The sequence below is a fragment of the Cercospora beticola genome, chromosome 2 (genome assembly GCF_033473495.1).
Source record: "Cercospora beticola chromosome 2, complete sequence".
NCBI lineage: Eukaryota > Fungi > Ascomycota > Dothideomycetes > Mycosphaerellales > Mycosphaerellaceae > Cercospora > Cercospora beticola.
In genome coordinates this window covers 3,780,240-3,799,863 of record NC_088936.1, presented here as the reverse complement: position 1 = coordinate 3,799,863, position 19,624 = coordinate 3,780,240, and the positions used below count along the sequence as shown (strand labels likewise).

At 53.4% G+C, this 19,624-nt stretch overlaps 7 protein-coding genes across 7 annotated transcripts; 4 read left to right on the top strand and 3 right to left on the bottom strand.

The window, feature by feature from the left end:
• Positions 1 to 466: 466 nt before the first annotated feature.
• RHO25_003416 (uncharacterized protein) lies at positions 467 to 2,611 on the top strand (the record flags this gene model as incomplete). The annotated part of the gene is made up of 1 exon (XM_023598922.2): positions 467 to 2,611. One exon carries the CDS (start codon positions 467 to 469, stop codon positions 2,609 to 2,611), a length of 2,145 nt encoding a protein of 714 aa, XP_023455207.1.
• Positions 2,612 to 3,128: 517 nt separating this feature from the next.
• RHO25_003415 (uncharacterized protein) lies at positions 3,129 to 4,700 on the top strand (the record flags this gene model as incomplete). Its single annotated transcript, XM_023598921.2, has 1 exon — positions 3,129 to 4,700. One exon carries the CDS (start codon positions 3,129 to 3,131, stop codon positions 4,698 to 4,700), a length of 1,572 nt encoding a protein of 523 aa, XP_023455206.1.
• Positions 4,701 to 4,888: 188 nt separating this feature from the next.
• On the bottom strand, positions 4,889 to 6,271 carry RHO25_003414 (uncharacterized protein; the record flags this gene model as incomplete). Its single annotated transcript, XM_023598920.1, has 1 exon — positions 4,889 to 6,271. One exon carries the CDS (start codon positions 6,269 to 6,271, stop codon positions 4,889 to 4,891), a length of 1,383 nt encoding a protein of 460 aa, XP_023455209.1.
• A 796-nt stretch (positions 6,272 to 7,067) lies between these two features.
• Positions 7,068 to 7,984, bottom strand: RHO25_003413 (60S ribosomal protein eL13; the record flags this gene model as incomplete). The annotated part of the gene is made up of 5 exons (XM_023598919.2): positions 7,068 to 7,487; positions 7,545 to 7,703; positions 7,788 to 7,834; positions 7,894 to 7,927; positions 7,982 to 7,984. 5 exons carry the CDS (start codon positions 7,982 to 7,984, stop codon positions 7,068 to 7,070), a joined length of 663 nt encoding a protein of 220 aa, XP_023455208.1.
• Positions 7,985 to 8,303: 319 nt separating this feature from the next.
• Positions 8,304 to 12,809, top strand: RHO25_003412 (uncharacterized protein; the record flags this gene model as incomplete). Its single annotated transcript, XM_023598918.2, has 3 exons — positions 8,304 to 8,589; positions 8,642 to 11,603; positions 11,654 to 12,809. The coding sequence occupies 3 exons, from the start codon at positions 8,304 to 8,306 to the stop codon at positions 12,807 to 12,809; spliced, it is 4,404 nt and encodes a 1,467-aa protein (XP_023455203.1).
• A 263-nt stretch (positions 12,810 to 13,072) lies between these two features.
• Positions 13,073 to 14,977, bottom strand: RHO25_003411 (uncharacterized protein; the record flags this gene model as incomplete). The annotated part of the gene is made up of 2 exons (XM_023598917.2): positions 13,073 to 13,680; positions 13,741 to 14,977. 2 exons carry the CDS (start codon positions 14,975 to 14,977, stop codon positions 13,073 to 13,075), a joined length of 1,845 nt encoding a protein of 614 aa, XP_023455202.1.
• A 417-nt stretch (positions 14,978 to 15,394) lies between these two features.
• Positions 15,395 to 18,964, top strand: RHO25_003410 (uncharacterized protein; the record flags this gene model as incomplete). The annotated part of the gene is made up of 1 exon (XM_023598916.2): positions 15,395 to 18,964. The coding sequence occupies one exon, from the start codon at positions 15,395 to 15,397 to the stop codon at positions 18,962 to 18,964; it is 3,570 nt and encodes a 1,189-aa protein (XP_023455205.1).
• Positions 18,965 to 19,624: the final 660 nt, after the last annotated feature.

The following is a 19,624-nucleotide window of genomic DNA, read 5'->3' as shown; positions in this document are numbered from 1 at the left end:
AGTCGACATGCGAGTAGGGTCCTTTGATTCATTTCCTGCACACACGCCTCGTGTTGTCCTGCCCGCAGAGCGCGTCTGGAGCGAAATGCTGCGACCAAGCGATATCCACTGAAGCGCCTAGCCATGCTGCTGTCCGTCCAAGATTCGCACTCTTGTCTGTCTGACTCCCCGTCCCACCGCGCTCTCTCGCACCTCTCTCATGTCAACCGATTTTTTCCTTATTCGCTTCTCTTTCGCTCATTAATTCGTTCCTTTCTGCTATTGCCTGAGCCGCACTTCTGCATATGAGCTAAACCGCACAGCTTTTGATGAGATTCGTCACAGGTGGACGGGCGGACTAGAAAGTGGCAAACTTGAGCTACAAACTCTAAGAACAACCTGATCGGGAATCCGCAACTGCTGATTTGGAGGTCCTACTCGGTCCCGTAACGCGTGTCGCAGGTCTCGTTTGAGGTCTTAAGTCGATATGCCATTCCTACAGCGCTCCAGCTCAAAGCGCGCAAATCGTCGCGGGAGCTTGGACGACCGCGCGAAGACGGAGAAGAAGGCCAGTGAATCGGCCACTGCCAACCCACCTGGATTCAACGATTCAATGAATGATGCGATGCACGCATGCCAATGCAGCACCATGGACCGGCCCAAGTCCGCAAGTGCTGAGAGGCGACGGCTGCAGCGCAGTCGTCCACCGATGCATTCCCATACCAGGACATCCAACGATTCAAGTCCGCTGCCTAAATGCAGCAGGGACTTGGAACAGCAAGTGAGGACCATTGACTACACTGCTGGACCGGACATATTTTCCTTCCCGACACCCTCACCTCGCATGCCGCCCCACAGCGCAACGATCAATCGACGCCACTATATGACAGGCTTGCATCCAATGTCGCCTGGTATCGACTCGCCTCAAGTCCAGTCACCGGCTGAGACACCTCACATCGGAATCGCACTTGGATCTCCGTCGGAAGCGCCCCCAACGTGGGGCAGATCACATACTCACGACGCGGTCCCGTCTAGAAGGACTGCTGGGCTACCACCTTCTCGATCGCCGCCACCCATACCACAGCCGCTGAGAACAGATACTATGATTTCTCTGCCGAAACAGAAGAAGATCTCGAGTTGGAAAACATTCAGCAGCCTCTTTCGCAGCAAGACTACCTCTGAGCCTTCTCATAAATTCAGGACTCAGCCTCCAGCAGATGCTGAGCCAGCCAACCGTGATGTGCCACTGGCAGAGCTGGAAGCAGATCCCGGGCCAACAGCCAGATCACAGACACCTCTGTCTTGCTTGTTTGCGCCGAGTCCTGGTATGCCAAAGCGTCGGGACTCACTCGACGAGGCACAAAGCAGAGCTCCTAGACACGAGCAAATGTTTGATGCTGGCCATCGCACTTCGGCTGTACCGAGGGGCCTTGCTCTGCGAGCCAAGGGAAGCACTCCAAACGCATCTCCGAAAGTGAGATCGCACGGAGTGTGGCGCGTATCTCAAGATGCGTTCGGCCGTGCTGAGCGATGCGATGACGAGCCTATGCTTAACGACGAGGCCCGCGACCAAGTTTCGGAGCCGGCACTACCGACCCCTCGACTTGACCTTGACTTGCCTGGAGTGGAGTTTCCGCGATTTAGTATCATGTTTGAGAAACAGCTGTCTCTCAACTCGAGGCCCTCGATCTTGGAGAGGAGACAAAGCAGACTGCAAAGATCCCAATCGCAAAAAGGAGGAGAATGCGAAGAGGGTCTTCAGGTTCATACTCATGGCGGCGGAATCTTGCGCAGCATGACTTCCCCATCTTTCAAGCGTCCGCTTTCAATTCTCGTGAAAGCAGAGCAAGCAGCGAGAGACGAGCCAGCGACAGCACTACAAAGGATGCGGTTGCCTATGCGTTCAGTGACGGCGCCAGTGGGAACCACCTCGCCTATCGCGGCTGCATTCATGCAACCACGCCAAGGTACGCACTTGAGCAGCTCACCCGAGTCTCAAGGCTCTGCATTCTACAGCGAAAATTCCCTTCCACCGACGCCTACAACGGCCACGACTTGCACAGACACTGAATCTGCTCGACGCATGCTCGTCGATGCCGAACCATTCTGGAAGCCTCCAGCTGTGATGCGAAGCTTTTCTCACCCTGCCCATGCGAACATCGATCATGCCTTCGCCAACGAGGATGAGCAAGCAATGAGCTACCGCGATGATGAGTCATATCCTCGTGTCAAGTCACCGGAAGATCTCGAGCGACAGATGGTGCAGGTGAGCGTCGCGCGGCAGGTCAGTGTCAGTCGCGCCAGGACCCGGGTGATGAAAGCTATGGAAGGCAGCGCAAGACCAGCCGCAGTTCCTTTACGGCCACGAATTATCGAATTCTCCAAGAATCGCAAGTCCGCTGCAGGAGTACTTGAGGATGCTTCAGCGGATTGCGAAGATGTCATGCCCGAAAATGCTGCTGCGCATTCGCGAGCGGCAAGCTTGGCATTCGAGGAAGCGAAACGAAGAAGCGTTGTGAGCACAAAAAGTGCTAAGAGCATTATGGAGCAGGATGTGCCTGAAGTTCCCAGTCTCAAGCAAGACACAGACAACAAGAACCCGGTCATTATGACAGCGGATGAGGCCTACTAGTCAGGGAATTCAGAGTCTAGAGGCCGAATTCCGACTGTGCGATGAGTCATGATTATATTCTTGCTGCAAGACAGCCGTGTTGAATACCGTACTGCTGAGCAGAGTGGCTGCTCTCTATTTGATCGCCATTGGAAAGAGCACTTGTCCAGATTAGAACTGGGGAAATAGAGAATAGCTCACGTTTCTTTCATATATATAGAATGTTTACCTGAACGATGTTTGTGCATGAAGCACTTGATCTAAACGCACAGATGCAGTGGAACGTTCCACATCGCAGGTACACGTTGTGCTCCTGTGAGCTGGCACAAGAAACGCACTTTTTCGAATGCAGCTAACCCACGGACATCGGCCCGAGATGTGCCGAGTCGATCGGCATTGGCGCAGCAGGAGCGCAAGCTCGCGAAGCTCACCCGCAGCTCGACCTCAGGTCACGAACAACCACGTCTTACAGCCAAGCTTCTAGCGACCTAGTCTTCCATTGTGTTCACTCAATTCTGGTGGAAAGCGCGTAATAAGGATGGACGAGCCCATGCCGGACGCAGACGCAGCTCTGCCTACAGAACAAGCCGGAGCAGTTCCAGAGGATCGCAGTCAAGAGCAAGCAACTCGAGATATCGATGCCCAACAATCGGACTCTACAGCGCTCTCTTCGGTGCCGCCGACTGATTCGGAACATAAGGAGTCTGATAACATCGTCGTCGCATCCAGGAAGTCGTCATCAGGCGCGAATGGCGCGAATGCAGAGCAACAGCCAACCGAGCTAGCTACGGAAGCCAGTGAGGAAACCTCTCGCCCGGCTGACGCGGGAAGCTTGGAATCGACAGCAACAGCTACAGCTCAGGACCCTTCTCTGAGCGCGACGACAACAGATGGGTTCGTAGTCCCTGCTGTGCCAACTAACGGAAGTGCAAGCAGCACGCCAAGAGGTCGAGGACGGGGTCGCGGCGGTCGACCTCGAGGTAGCCGCGCTTCAAATGTAGCCACTCCACACAGTGCATCCGGAGACTCCATACTCGTCAATCCAGATGGCACTCCCGTCTCTGGGCGAGCTCGCGGCCGCGGTAGAGGTGGTGGTCGACCTAGAGGCAGCCGGGCAAGAGGAGGCGGGAGAGGTGGCAAGCGGAAGAGAGACGGAGACGAAGATGAGGATGACGAAGCATCTGACTCCAGTGTTGAGATCACGCCTGTAGCTACAGAGACACGGTCCGGGCGTTCGATACAGAAGCCGACGAGCTTTGTGCCGCCACCTCCTTCACCCACCACGAACAAACGAAAACGCCCATACAACTATCGCAACCCTCAAGCCGCAGTTTGCAAAGTATGTTTGCGTGGTACTAGTCCTGCCAGTAATCCTGTTGTTTTCTGCGATGGGTGCAATGCGCCTTACCATAGGTGGTGCCATAAGCCACCGATCGAGCAGGCTGTCATCGACAAGGAGGATGCAGAGTGGTACTGTCAATCGTGCGCAGCAGCAAGAGTGGTGCCAGTCTCTATCACTGAGGTGTCGAGCTTCGTCAGCGTCACTGGAGCGAGCGAGGATCAGCGAAGGAAGTATTTTGCTGCTTTGCCGCCAGGGTTTCTGGTGACGTTACTTGTGAAAGCTACGACCTTCAGACCTGATCTCCCAGTCTTCCATCCGAAGTTCAAGGAACTCGTGGCGGCCTCACAGCAGAATGGCCATCTTGAAGCAAATCCTGCTGCACCATCATTGAATGGTAAGGAGGCCGTTCGCCAGAGCGCAGAAGCTGCTGTGGCCACTCCCACGACTACTGCTGCAACGAGCAATGCCATCACGACATCCAATTCAACAGTCGGCGCGACACGATCCACTAGTACCACACAACCCCGTATACCCGCAAGCAATGGGCCATCGCCCGATGATGCGGCGTACACAGACGATGTACACCCTGAGAATTACCCTCGTCCTGGCCAAGGACTGATGAGTACTTTGCCTCCAGAGACCGAAGATCTTGAGTGGCTCGTCGATGATGACGACAGGAATGGTGTGTTCACTCACCTGTACCACGAACCGACAAAGGCGCCTCCTCCGGTTGCTGCTGCACCAACTGGTAATGATGGGTTGGTCTGAACTCGTGTGGATTGGCGTTAGCGGAAAAATCATGACAACTTGTAACATTATGAGGGCTTCAACGCGGTATGATTGGCTTCCAAACAGACGAGACTTCGTCTCGTTCGAATATACTGTATGATTATAAGACATTCTGATACAATTCCTCTGCCATCATGCTCGCGCCTCCGTGACTGTCCGCTCAACCGTCATGCTTGGACTGTGCAAGGCGCAGTAAGATGCTCATATATCTCTCTCACTGTCACAGGCCCCCCTACAAGACCCCTCAACTCTTCTTCGCGATCCTTCGTGATGACGAGCTCCAACTCACTCGACTCAAGTCCAGCCAACCCAGCAGCCATCATCATACACTGCGTTTTGACACCAAAGTCCCCGCCAAAAGCCCCGCAACCCCAAGGCACAATCTGGATTTTCATCGCCGCTCGACCACCAATAGCTTTCGTTCCAGCGAACGCAGCATACAATTTTCGTACTTCTCGTTCAATGTTTTCTGGTTTAAGATCCGGAAGGACGCCGTCGGCGCTGTCTTGCATATCGAGTTCTAATGCGTCCGCGAAGATGTAGTGATTTCGAGGTCGTCCGTCAGAGGGGAAGAGTTTGGTCATTTTGGCTTCACGGCCATGACCTGACCAGGAACTGTGGGCCCAGAGATTTGATGTGATGACTACTTCGTCTGGTCCTAAGATGGGCTTTAGTAGTGACATTAATGCCAGAGCCGGTGATTGGCCGATAAGTCGTTCTTCTTGCGTGCCCTTTGGTCCTGGTCCTGGTTGTGAATGAGCGGCGACTAGGATGTAGTGATTTGGAGAATAATCTGGCGGGGAGTTTTCTGAGGGTTTGTCGACGATTCGTATTGGCAGACGTGGAGCTGGGAGATGTGAAGTTATGAGATCGGGCATGTTTGTCGAGTTGTGGAGATGGAATGTCGCTGAGCCCGTGGGGTCTGTCTTTGTGTATCCTCCTTCCGCGAAATGTTCGAAGAGTGTTTGGAGGTATGCTTGTGCTGTCTCCCCAACGTTGGAAAATAGTTCCGCGAAGCCTGGGCGGCCCCATTCATTGCCTGGAGGCTTCGAGAGTGTTCCGAGAAGCATGTGGGCTAGTAGCATATCGACTTGCTTTGAGTCCAGTCTAATGAAAGTTACATCTGCGCATAGTTGTTGTAGTTTGCCGTCTGCAAAGGAACTTTCTGGTGCTCCAATGGCAAGGGCATTACTGCATACTGCTTTGCCGAACTTGGAGAGGTTAGTCACAGTCATCTTGCTGGAAGCGATCAAAGCCTCGGCGCCGGTCGTGTCCAATGAGCCATCTTCATGCAGACTGTAGGCGATGTCCTTCAGCAAGTTGGCATAAAGTCGACAGAATGCTGATCGGTATGCCTGTTCGCTGTGGGGCTCGATTTGCCCTTTCGACGGATTTAACTCGTCGAATGCAGACTCTGCGGTGCACAAAAGCTTCTCCAGAATTCTGAACTGGTTCACAACGTCCTCGCCATCGTCGCAAATTCCGAGAGGATCGAGACTTGTGCGTGAGGCGTGGTCAGGTAGGAGGTAATGTGACATTTCGGCTTCCATTGGTAGTCATCAACCCATCATAAAATTCGACGCCAATGAAGTGCGCGCACAGGGCTCTCATGATAAGCAATTCCTGGAGCTTGACTCACACGGAGCATCCTCATGCCTCGACTTCATGTGGTGGCGGTGTTGACGAGCACAGCCTCATTCTTGTCCTCTGACATTGGCATAGCTCGGATCCGTGAGCAAAGCATACTCAGTTGCCCGGCGGACTAAATGACCGGTGATGCGAACGGCGCGGGATCTGGATTGACGCGGGCAGCGGACGGCAAGACGAATGCTACCGTAGACATGTTGATGGGAAGTATGCATTGGAGCATCACCCAATAAGATTTAAGCGGCCCGTTGCGGACACTAACGGCTGGCCTTGGAGGTGCGTGTTGCTTGCGGTTTACTATTTAGCCATTGAGTTGGCTTGGCGACCAAGACAGTCCGACAAAGCATCAACATGCATTGGTCGTAGGTCGTTATCCATTTTGGAGCCGGTCTCCTCGGGCTATCTACAAAATATCGTTAGAAGTTGAGGTCTGGACCATCTGTATGAAAAGGGAACAGAACGTCAATCACTGGACCCGTAGCACGCATGCTGAGGAAGGGCGAGAACTGCGGAGCGCGGAAGGAGGAGATTGATCGTGGAAGCGATTGAAGACGTGGTTTGCATGCGACTGTGCTATGCTGGTATCATGCCATGACACTTTTGCCTGCGCCAGACGTTCCGTGATATCGTACTTGTCATCATCCCTCCCAACGCCAAACTTGAATCGCATCACTTCCATTTTTCGAGTGCAGGCGACATCTATTTCTTCTTTGCCTCCTCCTCGTCGGCCTTGGCCTTCGCACGCTTCTCGCGCTTGCCCTGGAGACGGGCGTCGGAGCGAGCAGTACGAAGCACACGGTAGGCGTTCTCGGTCTGTGGGTAGTCGGAGATCTTGCCCTCCTTGATGACAACTTTGTTGTCGATTGGGAAGGCCTGCTTGGTGTGCTTGACCTTGCCGTCGTGGGCGGTCTCGCCGATCTGCTTGGCAGCATCGACCTCGTCCTTGGCGGCATCGCCCTTCTTTGGTGCCTTGAGCTTGCGTGGGAAGAGGACAAGGCGCTGCTTGTACTCCTTCAGGCGAGCGACGTTGGCGGCCAGAGACTCGTCGGAAAGGTTCTGACGGCGTGGGTCGACGGCGATACCGATGGTAGGCGCCAGCTTGCGTGGAATGCCAGCCTCCTGTGCACGCGATCAATATCCATTCATTCCCTAGCTATTTTGTTCTCCATCTCGTACCTTCAGCTCAGCGAGCGAGAAACCACGACCAGCACGAACGCGGCGGTTGTACTTGATGGTTGGGCAGCGGACGACAGGCCTCAGGCGGTCCACTGGGCGTGGAGCGACCTTAGCGGCCTTCTCCTGGCGAGCATTGCGTCTGCGCTGCTTGCGGCCGGGCTATATCGAAAATTCGAGGTCAGAACTCTAGGTTCATGCAGTGCACTGCAGGCGCGCCAGCATTCATGATGAATGGGGAATTACCTGGTCGAAGTGCACGCGGACACGGCGTTGCCAGTCCTTGCGGAAGTCTGCGACAAGTCAGTTGCTGCTTTTGCAAATGCGCAAAAATGTGATGTCTCGGCCTTACGGTTGTACTGGATCTGCTGGTTGTGCTTGATCGCCTGGGAGAGAGTCAGCTATCGATCTGATCATGACTTCAATGTGTCTGCGCATACCATTTTGTCGGTGTTGGGCGAAGTCCAGTATGTGCAGTCGACGTGACCTGTCTCTCGTCAAGAAGAAGTTCGAGCTGCAGAAATCCAGGTGTTCGTGCGCTTGGCATTTACAGTCACATGACCGAGTCGGCCAAAACGAGCCGAGCCGAGAGCCCCGAGCCCAGTGACGCGCTAAGTCGCGTTTCGTGGAGAGCAAAGCGCGACTGAGTGGTCGTGTCCCGCTCGCCGTTCCCTTTCCACGCAAACACCACTCTCACACCACCCATTGACCCTCACCACAGGACTTCGCTCGGCACGCATACGCAGAGGACGTTCTTTGACAATGGCACCCTCTAGAGCAGATCGTCTTGCACAGCTGCGTGCCCTGCGAGCGGCGGGCAAGACCGCGTTCGACGACTATGAAGTGCAGGAAGCCGAGTCCATATACGAAACCGTCGACGACGAGGGATACAAAAAGGTCGTGCGAAGTCGATTGGATCAAGACGATTTCGTGGTAGACGACAATGGCGAAGGTTATGCGGACGATGGACGCGAAGACTGGCAAGATGAAAGACAGCCTATGTACGACAGCGAGAGTGAGGAAGATCTGCCTAAAAACAGCAAAGCCGGTACGTTATGCTCGACACATGCTAGGAGGAAATCACTGACGCGCGTTATCAGCCAAGCGGAAGCGAGAGGAGGATGTAGAGCGACAAGAGAAGCTCAGCAAAGGCATCAGCAAATACTTCAACCAAAAACCGACTGCTGCAGCACCAAAGCCGAAACCCGTTCGAACGGCCGAGGATGACGACTTTATGGCTGGTCTACTGGGTGAAGTTGACACAAATGTCCAGCGGCCAGCTCCATCTTATGGAAAGGCCATCAAGAGCAATGATCGCCGGAAAACTCGAGTCCTGTCACCTCCCCTGGAAGACAGACAGACAGCGCGTCCCAAACGACCAGCGGCAGATCAACATCTGCAGTCGTCCCCTCCCACAGCTCATGTTGCCGACGACGATTTTCCGATGCAGAACGACGACGATGTGCCCATGATGAGCGACCCACTGCCTTCATCGCCCGTTGCAAAGGTAGTGGAGCGAAAAACTGCGATCAAAGTGGAAGAGCCTGAGGAAGAGGATTTGATGGAGATCGCAGAAGTCAAAGGCGGTTCCAACCTGAAGAGTGCAAATGTAAACATCCGTGGCAGTCGCCCCGCGCCGAAGCTTGCAAAGGCATCATATCCTACGCCCGCTAGCTCATCACCCACCAGGCCTGCGGCTGATGAGGTCGACATGACAGCAATCAACAATGTGGCGGCCAAGCTAAACATCATGAGCAGTCCTGCGCACGAACCTGTCATGGCTGGCAAGCTCGATTCCAAGGATGCTCTAGAAGCAGATGGCTCACTGAACTTTTTCTGGCTCGATTACACTGAGGTCAATGGTAGCCTATGTCTGTTTGGCAAAGTGAAAAATCGTCAAACGGGCAACTACGTCTCCTGCTTTGTCAAAGTTGACAATATTCTTCGGAAGCTATACTTCCTGCCACGCGAGCACCGCCACAAACATGGCCGTGACACCGATGAGGAAGTTGACTTCAAGGATGTCTATGAAGAGGTTGACGGCATCATGTCGAGACACAAGGTGACAATGCACAAGATCAAGCAATGCACACGCAAGTATGCATTTGAACTGCCAGGAATACCAAAAGAAGCAGACTATTTGAAACTCCTCTATCCCTACGACAAGCCAGCATTGCCAATGGACTTCAAGGGCGAGACATTTTCACACATTTTCGGCACCAACACAGCACTGTTTGAGCAGTTCGTGATGTGGAAGAATATCATGGGACCCTGCTGGCTCAAGATCGAAGGTGCCGACTTCAATGCCGTCAACAATGCCTCTTGGTGTAAACTCGAGCTCCAAGTCACGAAACCCAACGGTATCACAACCTTGGGCGAGTCAGACAATCTCGAGGCTCCTCCACTGACCATGATGTCCATGGCGCTGCGAACTGTATTCAACCAGAAGGAAAACAAGAACGAAATCTTAGTTGCGAGTGTTCGAATCTTTGAGAACATTTCTCTGACGGACACGAAGCCAGCGGAACAGATGCCACAGCGCGTCATAACAGTAATGCGTCCGCATGGAGACGCTTATCCAATGGGCTTCAAGCCTCTTGCCGAGAAGGAGAAGCACAAAATCCTTATGGAAAGGAACGAGATTGGTCTTCTGAGCAAGCTGCTTGCCATCTTTCAAATGCACGATCCGGACTGCATCATCGGACACAAACTGGATGATGTCGACTTTGGTGTACTGCTCGCACGCATGAGAGAGCGAAAGACTCCTGGCTGGCATCGAATCGGGCGACTAAAACGTGGCGACTGGCCCAAGAATGTCGGTAAGGGAGGCGGTAGCTACTTCGCGGAGCGACACCTCGCTGCCGGAAGACTTCTCGGAGACCTCGCCAATGACATGGGCAAAAGTATCATGACTGGCTGTCAGTCTTGGAGTCTTGACGAAATGGTCTCGTTACATCTCAGCGGACACTCGCGCAAGGAGATGGACGCCGAGAAAGCTCTCGCAATGGCACAGTCGGGCATCGGACTGATGAATTACGTCAAGATGTGCGAAGTAGACACTTTCTACACTGCTGCTCTGGCCATCAAACGACAGCTTCTGCCGCTTACGAAGGTGCTTACTAACTTGGCTGGTAACTCATGGGCCAGGACACTCAGCGGAACCCGTTCGGAGCGGAACGAGTACATTTTACTGCACGAGTTTTATCGCAACAAATACATTTGCCCCGACAAAATCTTCGGCAAAGGGCCTTCGAACAAGAAGATCGAAGAGGGAGAAGAAGGAGAGGATGGCGCCGACACCAAGAAGAAGGACAAGTACAAAGGTGGTCTGGTCTTTGAGCCTGAAAAGGGGCTCTACGACAAATTTATTCTGGTTATGGACTTCAACTCCCTTTACCCAAGTATCATCCAGGAGTATAACATCTGCTTCACGACAGTCGACCGGAGCGACATCTCTGAGCAGGACGAGAAGGTTCCTGAGGTCCCCGAAGACACCTCTAACAAGGGCATCTTACCGAGACTGATTCGAACCCTTGTGAGCAGACGACGAGAGGTGAAAAAGCTTATGAAGGACAAGTCTGCTACAGAGGACCAGCTTGCAACATGGGACGTGAAGCAAATGGCATTGAAGCTGACAGCCAACTCCATGTACGGTTGTTTGGGATACACCAAGTCCCGATTCTATGCTCGGCCACTTGCTGCTCTTACAACTTCCAAAGGACGTGAGATCTTGCAATCGACCAAGGATCTGGCAGAGTCACAGCATGCTCTCCGCGTCATCTACGGAGATACTGATTCTGTCATGATCAACACCAATGTTGACAACATTCTCGATGCGCTGAAGATGGGAAAGGACTTCCAAAAGAGTGTCAACGAGCAATACGAGCTGCTGGAGATTGAGATTGATCATATCTTTCGACGACTCCTGCTCCACGCGAAAAAGAAGTATGCGGCTATTCAAATGGTCGATACCGGCGACAACACCTGGAAAGAGAAGCTTGATGTTAAAGGTCTCGATATGAGGCGACGAGAGTACTGCCAGCTCTCCAAGGATACCTCGACGTAAGTGCGGCGCGCCTCGAACTGCTCGTAATATACTAATGATGTTGCAGACAACTCCTCAATTATCTCCTGTCCGGGGAAGATCCGGAGAAGGTTGTTTCTCAGATTCATGATCACCTGCGAGAACTCAGTGAGAAAATGCGCAACAACGAAATTCCCGCTCACAAGTACACGATATACACGCAACTGGGCAAAGATCCGAAGGAGTATCCCGGCGGCAAGTCTATGCCCGCAGTACAAGTGGCTCTCAAGCGTCTAGCCAAGGGAAAACAGGTGAAGGCCAAGGACGTCATGGCCTTTGTGATCTGTGGCGACAGCGAAGGAAATCAAGAGAAAGCCGCGCAGAATGCCCACGAGTTGGACGAAATCCTGGCCAAGGATAGCGGGCTCACGCCAGACGTGCAATACTACTTGCACAAGCAGATCCTGCCGCCAGTGGAACGTCTCTGTGCTCCTATCAGCGGCACCGATATTACAAGACTGGCAGAGTGTCTCGGCCTAGACACATCCAAGTACCGCATCAGTGGTGCTAGCAGGTCTGCTGAGCAGAGCAACGAGATCACAACCTTGGAGAGCCAGATCCCCGATCACGTTCGATTCAAGGATTGCGAGCCTCTCAGTTTGCTGTGTCTCGGCTGCAAGAATCATTTCGAGTATCGCGGACTGAACTACACTGCCCCGGATAATGAGCAACCGCTCGTGCCCCTCGGTGTCTTGACCAACGGTGGCCTCGCGTGCCCCCGTGCGGAGTGCAAGAAGCGTATCTCAACTCTGACGCTGACAGCGCAATTGGAAAACCAAATCCGACGACACACTTCTCGCTACTACTCGGCCTGGCTGAAATGTGATGACCAAGCCTGCGGAAACCGAACACGACAGATCTCAGTCTACGGACATCGGTGTCTCGGCCCCAATGGCCTTGCCTACGGCTGCACAGGACGCATGTCCTTCGAGTATAGCGAGAAGGCACTGTACAACCAGCTTCTCTACTTGCAAGGCTTGTTCGATGTGGACAAGTCCTTGGAGAAGATGGGTGCTGCAGGACTTGTCAAAGTCGAGGGCGAATCGAAAGAGAAAGCGAAAATTCTCGCTGGGATGAATCGGGATCGGTTCGCGGTTTGTTGGGATGTGGTGAAAGCGTACTTGGATAAGAGTGGATGGGGTTGGGTTAGTATGGATTCGCTCTTCGGCTTTGCGATGAAGTGAGCGGAAATTGCACTACTCGTAACTGAACGACTGGATGTGGATATTGAGGGCGGCTACTGTTGAATACTGCGTGATGAACGGCGCTCAGAGATATATTACGGCTTTATGGAAACTGCTTCTTCACTGTCAGTTCTGTTTCATTTGGGTGTCATTTGGGTGAGAGCGCGGAAATGTGTTCATTGTATCCTCCGTACCTCATTGCACATATCTTGGTCACATTCTTCCATGCTCGTCGTACATCACAAAGTAAATCTCTCGATCCTTCACCGCGCCCGCCTCGAAGGTCCAACTCCTAGTACACTTTCGTCACCCAAAAAATTCGGCACAAGTCCAGGGTCATCCAGGTTCTGCCGAGCAGACTGTCGTGCTCTACGTCTTCGTCCCGATTCTCGATCGCCCCTCCTGCCCATCGCCGCATCACCAAAAGTGCTCATAACCACATTGGCAGCATTTGCGACGAAATTATCGTTCATAAAATGTCCTTGGTCATTGTTGTTGAGGCCCCAGGCAGCTTCATGTGCCGCTCGATGCCGGCTTCGACGCGGTTCTTCATCTTCTAGCTCAACTTCGACTTCCAGCAGAAGACCAAGCTGCATTCTTCGGGCAAGTTCTGCATCAAGACGTTCCTGACGTCGCCGGTGTTCCATTTCTTCGTTGTATGTTCGCTGTCGTCGGTATTCGGCTACGTAGCCTCCTGCAGGTTGCTGTGGGTCTCCTGGAACAGGGATTCCGGCTGCGTTCATGACTCTTCTGTAGACTACTTGAATCTCTTCGGGTACTCGCATGTCGTTTAGTCTGTCGGCGCTTGGAAGATCGCGAGCGTTGAACCAGGGACATTCACACGTTTTCCATTTGGATCCGCAGATCATGCCTGTGGAATGTTAGCAGATGCCTTGAATTATTGGGCACGTCCTGGAGTGGTGAGACTGACAGAACTCAGCTGTGCAACGACAGGTCATGTGGTTGCAGCCTTCCTTTAGCTCGATCATTGCATGGCAGTTGTAGCAAGACTGCCAACCTTCTTCCTTTCCTTGTTTGACGAGCTGTGCGATCTCCGGATCCTTGGGACAATCTGCAGATTTGTGCATTTTTGCACTGCATGATGTGCAGACCTTGGTATTGCACCTGGGACACAGTCCATATTTGCGGCCTTTTGTGACATGGAAGTGAGATGGCTTGATCCATTCCCCACATTTTGGTGTCGGGCAATAGACTCTGTTCCTGGTGTGGTATTCCTCATACTTCTTATTCCATAGTACTTTGAACTTTAGATCAAATAGCTTGTCGACATGCTTGAGAGGGATGTGCTCTTTGGTACAGCATCTGGGAGGCATATGTTGAGGATCTTTGACGGACATTTCGAACACTCGCTTTAGACATTCGTGACACATTCGATGGCCACAGCTCAATTTGGCAGTCTTCGTTGACGGCACATCGTCTGAACCACATGTCAAGCACTCCACTAAGCGCGGAGAGGCTCGCGGTGGTTTCGTGGAATTGCGCTGTAATAAGGATCCCAGTAGGGAGGGCTGTCGTCGATCTCGCCTTTGCGTCGGTCTCGCAGAAGTAGAAGGCTTCTCGTGATCCTCCGGTATTGCTTCCAGCCTGTCCACACTAGTGATACCGCAAGGAATCGAAGATGATGCGCTCGATGCTCTCGCTGGGCGCGAAGGGGGATTCAGCCCTACTTGCGATATGCTGTCCTCCGGTGTAACTTCCTCGTCTGAGATGCCTCTGCCTACAACAGACCTCGCTCTTCGCATCGCGGTCGTACGCTCAATCGGCGCGTAGACATTATCGGCAGCAACGCGAGCTCGCTTGCTAGTTTTGGCTGTCGTCCGTGTGGGGTTCCTTCTCTTTCTTCGCGCAACGGCCACAGCCCGGGGCATGGACGCGGTTGAAGAGGCCGTGGACTTTGCTGACAATTTCGTCGACGACCTTGTCGACGGCTTGGTCCCGAATATCGACGACACTCGACGTCGCTCATCTGAAGGTTTGCTGTAGTACTCGGCTCGTTTGCGTCGCAGCTCGTCGATATCAGGCTGCGCCGCCACAGCTTCATCGTCGGCCGTCTGCTTGTCCTTCGTCCATGTCGACGATTTCGGCCTGCTCACCCGGTCGGACTTGCTGCCGCGGCCGTTGCGCCCCAAAACGCTCGCCAGCGCCATGACGCTGCCGCCGTGAGCATTTTCTGGTTCAGTCGCTGCACGCTGATGGTGTGACCAGAAAGGCAGTGAGCTGGCAGCTGCATGTCTCTCAGTGGCTGGAGACGACGCCCAGCCGACCAGCCGCTAAGTCAGGCGCAGGGTCCGAAGCTTGGGAGAATTTTGGTCAATGCGTGGGACAATGCCATCACATTGGCTGTGCGATATCGCTCTTCACACTGACGCATCGCTCCCCACGGACCTTTCTCTGCACGCATTTGAATCCAGCGAATACACTGAGACAGCCGGAAGAAGCATTGGCATCAACGCAGCTGCTCGGCTGGGCATCAAGAACTTCCGCCTAGCCATCGTCGAATGAGTCAGCTGGCAACGACGCATTCGAACAGCCGGTCCTGATCTTCACCATCGATACTGCCAAATATGGCTCTCGATCCAAAGGACGTTCGTCCGGATCCGACTTCAGATCTTCACTGGTCTGACTACCGGGGAGCTATCCACGAGATATTCGCAGCCAATGCCAAGAAGCATCCAGACCGATCATGTGTCGTTGAAACGGAATCGTCAACATCGCCGAAGCGGGACTTCAGCTACAAGACCATTAATGAAGCGTCCAACGTTGTTGCGCATCACCTTGTTAGCAATGGCGTTCAGCGTGGCGAGGTGGTCATGGTCTACGCCTATCGTGGCGTGGACTTGGTCGTGGCAGTCATGGGTGTGCTCAAAGCTGGCGCAACCTTCAGTGTCATCGATCCGGCATATCCACCAGATAGGCAGATCATCTATCTGGAAGTTGCACAACCTCGTGCTCTGGTGTGTATCGAGAAGGCGAAGAAGGAAGCTGGCGAGCTCGCTCCAATCGTAAGGAGCTATATTTCCGAGAAATTGAACCTCAGAACCGAAGTACCTGGACTGATGTTGAACGATGATGGCACTGTGACTGGAGGCTCTCTGGAAGGCAGCGCAGACTGCTTGCAGGCACAGCAGCCCAAGAAGGAAGATCTGCCTGGTGTTCTCGTCGGACCAGACAGCACTCCAACCCTCTCCTTCACATCTGGCTCCGAAGGACGACCCAAGGGGGTCAAGGGTCGACACTTTTCGCTCGCGTACTACTTTCCCTGGATGTCGAAGCGCTTCAACCTGACAGAGAAGGAACGCTTCTCTATGCTCAGTGGTATTGCGCACGACCCGATCCAGCGTGACATTTTCACGCCACTGTTCCTCGGAGCCAGTCTTATAGTACCTCCAGCTGAGGACATTACATTTGACCGTTTGGCAAACTGGGCAAGTACCAATGAGATCTCGATTATGCATCTCACACCTGCTATGGGTCAAATCCTGCTGGGAAGTCTGGAACCCAAGATCACCAGCCTTCATGGCGCATTCTTCGTAGGTGATATATTGCTCAAGCGCGATTGCCGAAGACTGCAACAGCTTGCACCCAACTGCAGGATCAAGAACATGTACGGCACCACGGAAACACAGCGAGCAGTAAGCTTTTACGAGATTCCGTCGGCGAACGAGGACCCAACCTATCTCGACAAGATGGGCGATGTCATCCCTGCTGGTACTGGCATGCTGGACGTGCAGCTACTTGTCGTGGACCGCGAGAAGAAGGAGCGGCAGTGCGAGGTTGGCGAAATTGGTGAGATCTACGTACGAGCTGGTGGTCTGGCTGAAGAGTATCTCGGCGATCCGGAAAAGAACGCCCAGAAGTTCGTCTCAAACTGGTTCGTTGATCAGCAAAAGTGGATTGACGAGGACAAAAAGCGCATCGAGGCTGCTGGCCAGTCCGAGCCGTGGAGAGAGCAATACAAAGGCCCTCGAGACCGCATGTATCGCTCTGGAGATCTCGGTCGGTATATGCCTGATGGCAATGTTGAATGTGTGGGACGTGCAGACGATCAGGTTAAGATTCGCGGCTTCAGAATTGAGCTGGGAGAAATCGACACGCATCTCAGTCAGCATCCATTGATCCGCGAAAATGTGACTTTGGTCAGGCGTGATCATCAAGAAGAGCAAATCCTCGTCTCCTACTATGTACCTGACATGGCAAAGTGGAGAGAGTGGTACGCTCAGCAGGAAGAAGCCGCCAGCAAGCAACCTGTGGCCACTGGCGGTATCAGACCACGGCGGAGAGAGTCCGCCAAGGAGAGTCACGGCATTGCTCAGCGCATGAAGATCTTTGATCTGCTGACACAAGATGCCCGATCCAGGCTCAAGCAGAAGTTGCCCACTTATGCTGTGCCCACCTTGTTCATTCCCATGCTGAGGCTGCCCCTCAACCCCAACGGCAAAGTAGACAAGAGAGCACTGCCTTTCCCGGAGCAGGCCGACCTGCTCGGCTCACTGCCTGAAGCTACAGACTTGGACAAGCGGACGAACACTGAGAATGAGCTGGCCAAGATTTGGGCCGAGCATCTCAAGTCTCGCAACCACACCCCGGAAACACTTCCTCGAGACACCAGCTTCTACGACCTGGGTGGCGACAGTATCATGACAGTACAGATTGTGCCAAAGATCAATCGCAAGTGGCAGGGTGTCCACGTGCCCATGTCCGTAATGGCAGCTGGACAGCCAACATTGGAGAAAGTCGCCAAGTTCATCGATCGCTCGCTGGATCCCGTTGGATTGCGTCTTGACGCTGCTGAGGATGATGAAGATGTAGAGCAAAGCGTCCAATATGCCAACGACCTGCCAAGCCAAATTGCGCTTCTTCCTCAGACCATTGCTGGAGGCCAGATCCGAAGTGCGGCGAACGGCCTCAACATTCTTCTCACTGGTGCCACCGGATTTCTGGGCGCCTATGTTTTGCATGATGCTTTCATGCGCAAGAGTCCGAACCACGTCTATGCTCACGTGCGAGCGTCAAGTCATGCAGATGGACTCGATCGCATCCGAAGAACATGTACAGCCTACGGGCTCTGGCAGGAGTGGTGGGCCACTGAAGGTGTGCTGGAAGTCGTCATTGGAGATCTAGAGAAACCAAATCTTGGACTCAGTGATGCTGACTACAAAAAAGTCGCTGATGATGCTGATCTCATCATTCACAATGGTGCTCGTGTCCACTGGCTGATGCCGTACGAGAATTTGAAGGCAGCAAACGTGACGAGCACGATTGAGGCCATCAAGCTTTGTGCAACAGGCAAGAACAAGCGCCTGACATTTATCAGCTCAACTAGTGCCGTGGACACTGAGCACTACGTTCAGCAGTCAGATGCTGGACAGCCAATTCTGGAGAGCGATCCTCTCGAAGGCAGTCGGCAAGGCCTTGGTACAGGATACGGCCAGTCTAAATGGGTGTCAGAGCAAATCATCCGCGAAGCTGGTACGCGTGGTCTGAACGCCGTCATCGTGCGATCAGGTTACGTGATGGGTGATCCAAAGACTGGTGTGAGCAACTTGGATGACTTTCTGGTGCGTATGCTCAAAGGTTGCGTTCAAGTCGAAGCGAGACCAGACATGGACAACACGATTAACATGGTTCCCGTCACTCGAGTCGCCCGCCTTATCAATGCGGTGTCATTCCATAGTGAGGCTGGGACGGTGGCATTCGTTGATGCTCACCCTCGCCCAACGTTTAATCAATACCTCGGCGCATTGGAGTCATATGGCTACAGCACGCCTGTCGAGCCCTACGAGAGCTGGAAACACAAGGTGGAGAAGTACGTCGAGGAAGGGCATTCCGGCAAAGACGAGTTGGCGCTACTTGGTCTATACCACATGGTCACTGGTGACCTACCTGCTGCCACCAAGGCACCTAGTGTGGATGACCGTAATGCTCAGGCTGCACTGAAAGCTGATGCCGCTCTCCACGCGAATGAAACTCCTGACACTGTCACCGCAGAAGCTACTGGAGCGTATCTGGCTTTCCTCGTTGCGAGAGACTTCATGTCTGCGCCGCAGAAAGAAGCAACTCCTCTGCCGAAGATCGAGCTCAGCAAGGAGCAAATTGAGGCATTGAACAAGGTCGGTGGTCGTGGTGGGTCGTAGGAAATGGTTGTATGAAATAAAGCATGTAGATTCGACTATCGAGCGAAAAAGAGCCTTCAACATCGCCGTCTTTCGTTACTCATCAAGCTCAGTGAGACTTCTTGCGCCTCAGCAACTCTTCCCATCTAGGTCGTGTCTTTCGTTCGTGTAGTCTTGTACTCTTCATTCGCCCACCTAATACTTCACATCCGGACACTGAAACCCTCCCTCAACCATCGGATACATTTCTCCCAGCGCCTATTCAACCCACATTAGCTTCCACTCTCTCCTCAAGCACCACAGCTTCCAACAACAAAATAACAGAAAAACCAAACCCATAAAAAAGTAAAACCCGAAAACTCACCGCCTCAACCCTCCCCCCCTCCCCCAAACTAACATCAAACTCCAAAACCGTCCCTTCCTCCTCCACTCCTTCGGCCGTACACTTGAAATTACAAACTGGTCTTCCACCTCGGACCCCGACGGAATTGAGACCACACATGGGTTGGGGAGCGGAGCCTAGAGCTGAAGTGAGATGGTTTTGGATTCCACCGCAGCCGGTTCCGGAGGCGAAGGGGACGCCGATGTGGAGGGTGTAGTGCGCCCAGGAGGATTCGGAGCGAGGGGTGGCGGTGCAGAGGGCGGTGTTGGGTGGGGGGAGGTTGATGTGGGCGCGAGGGA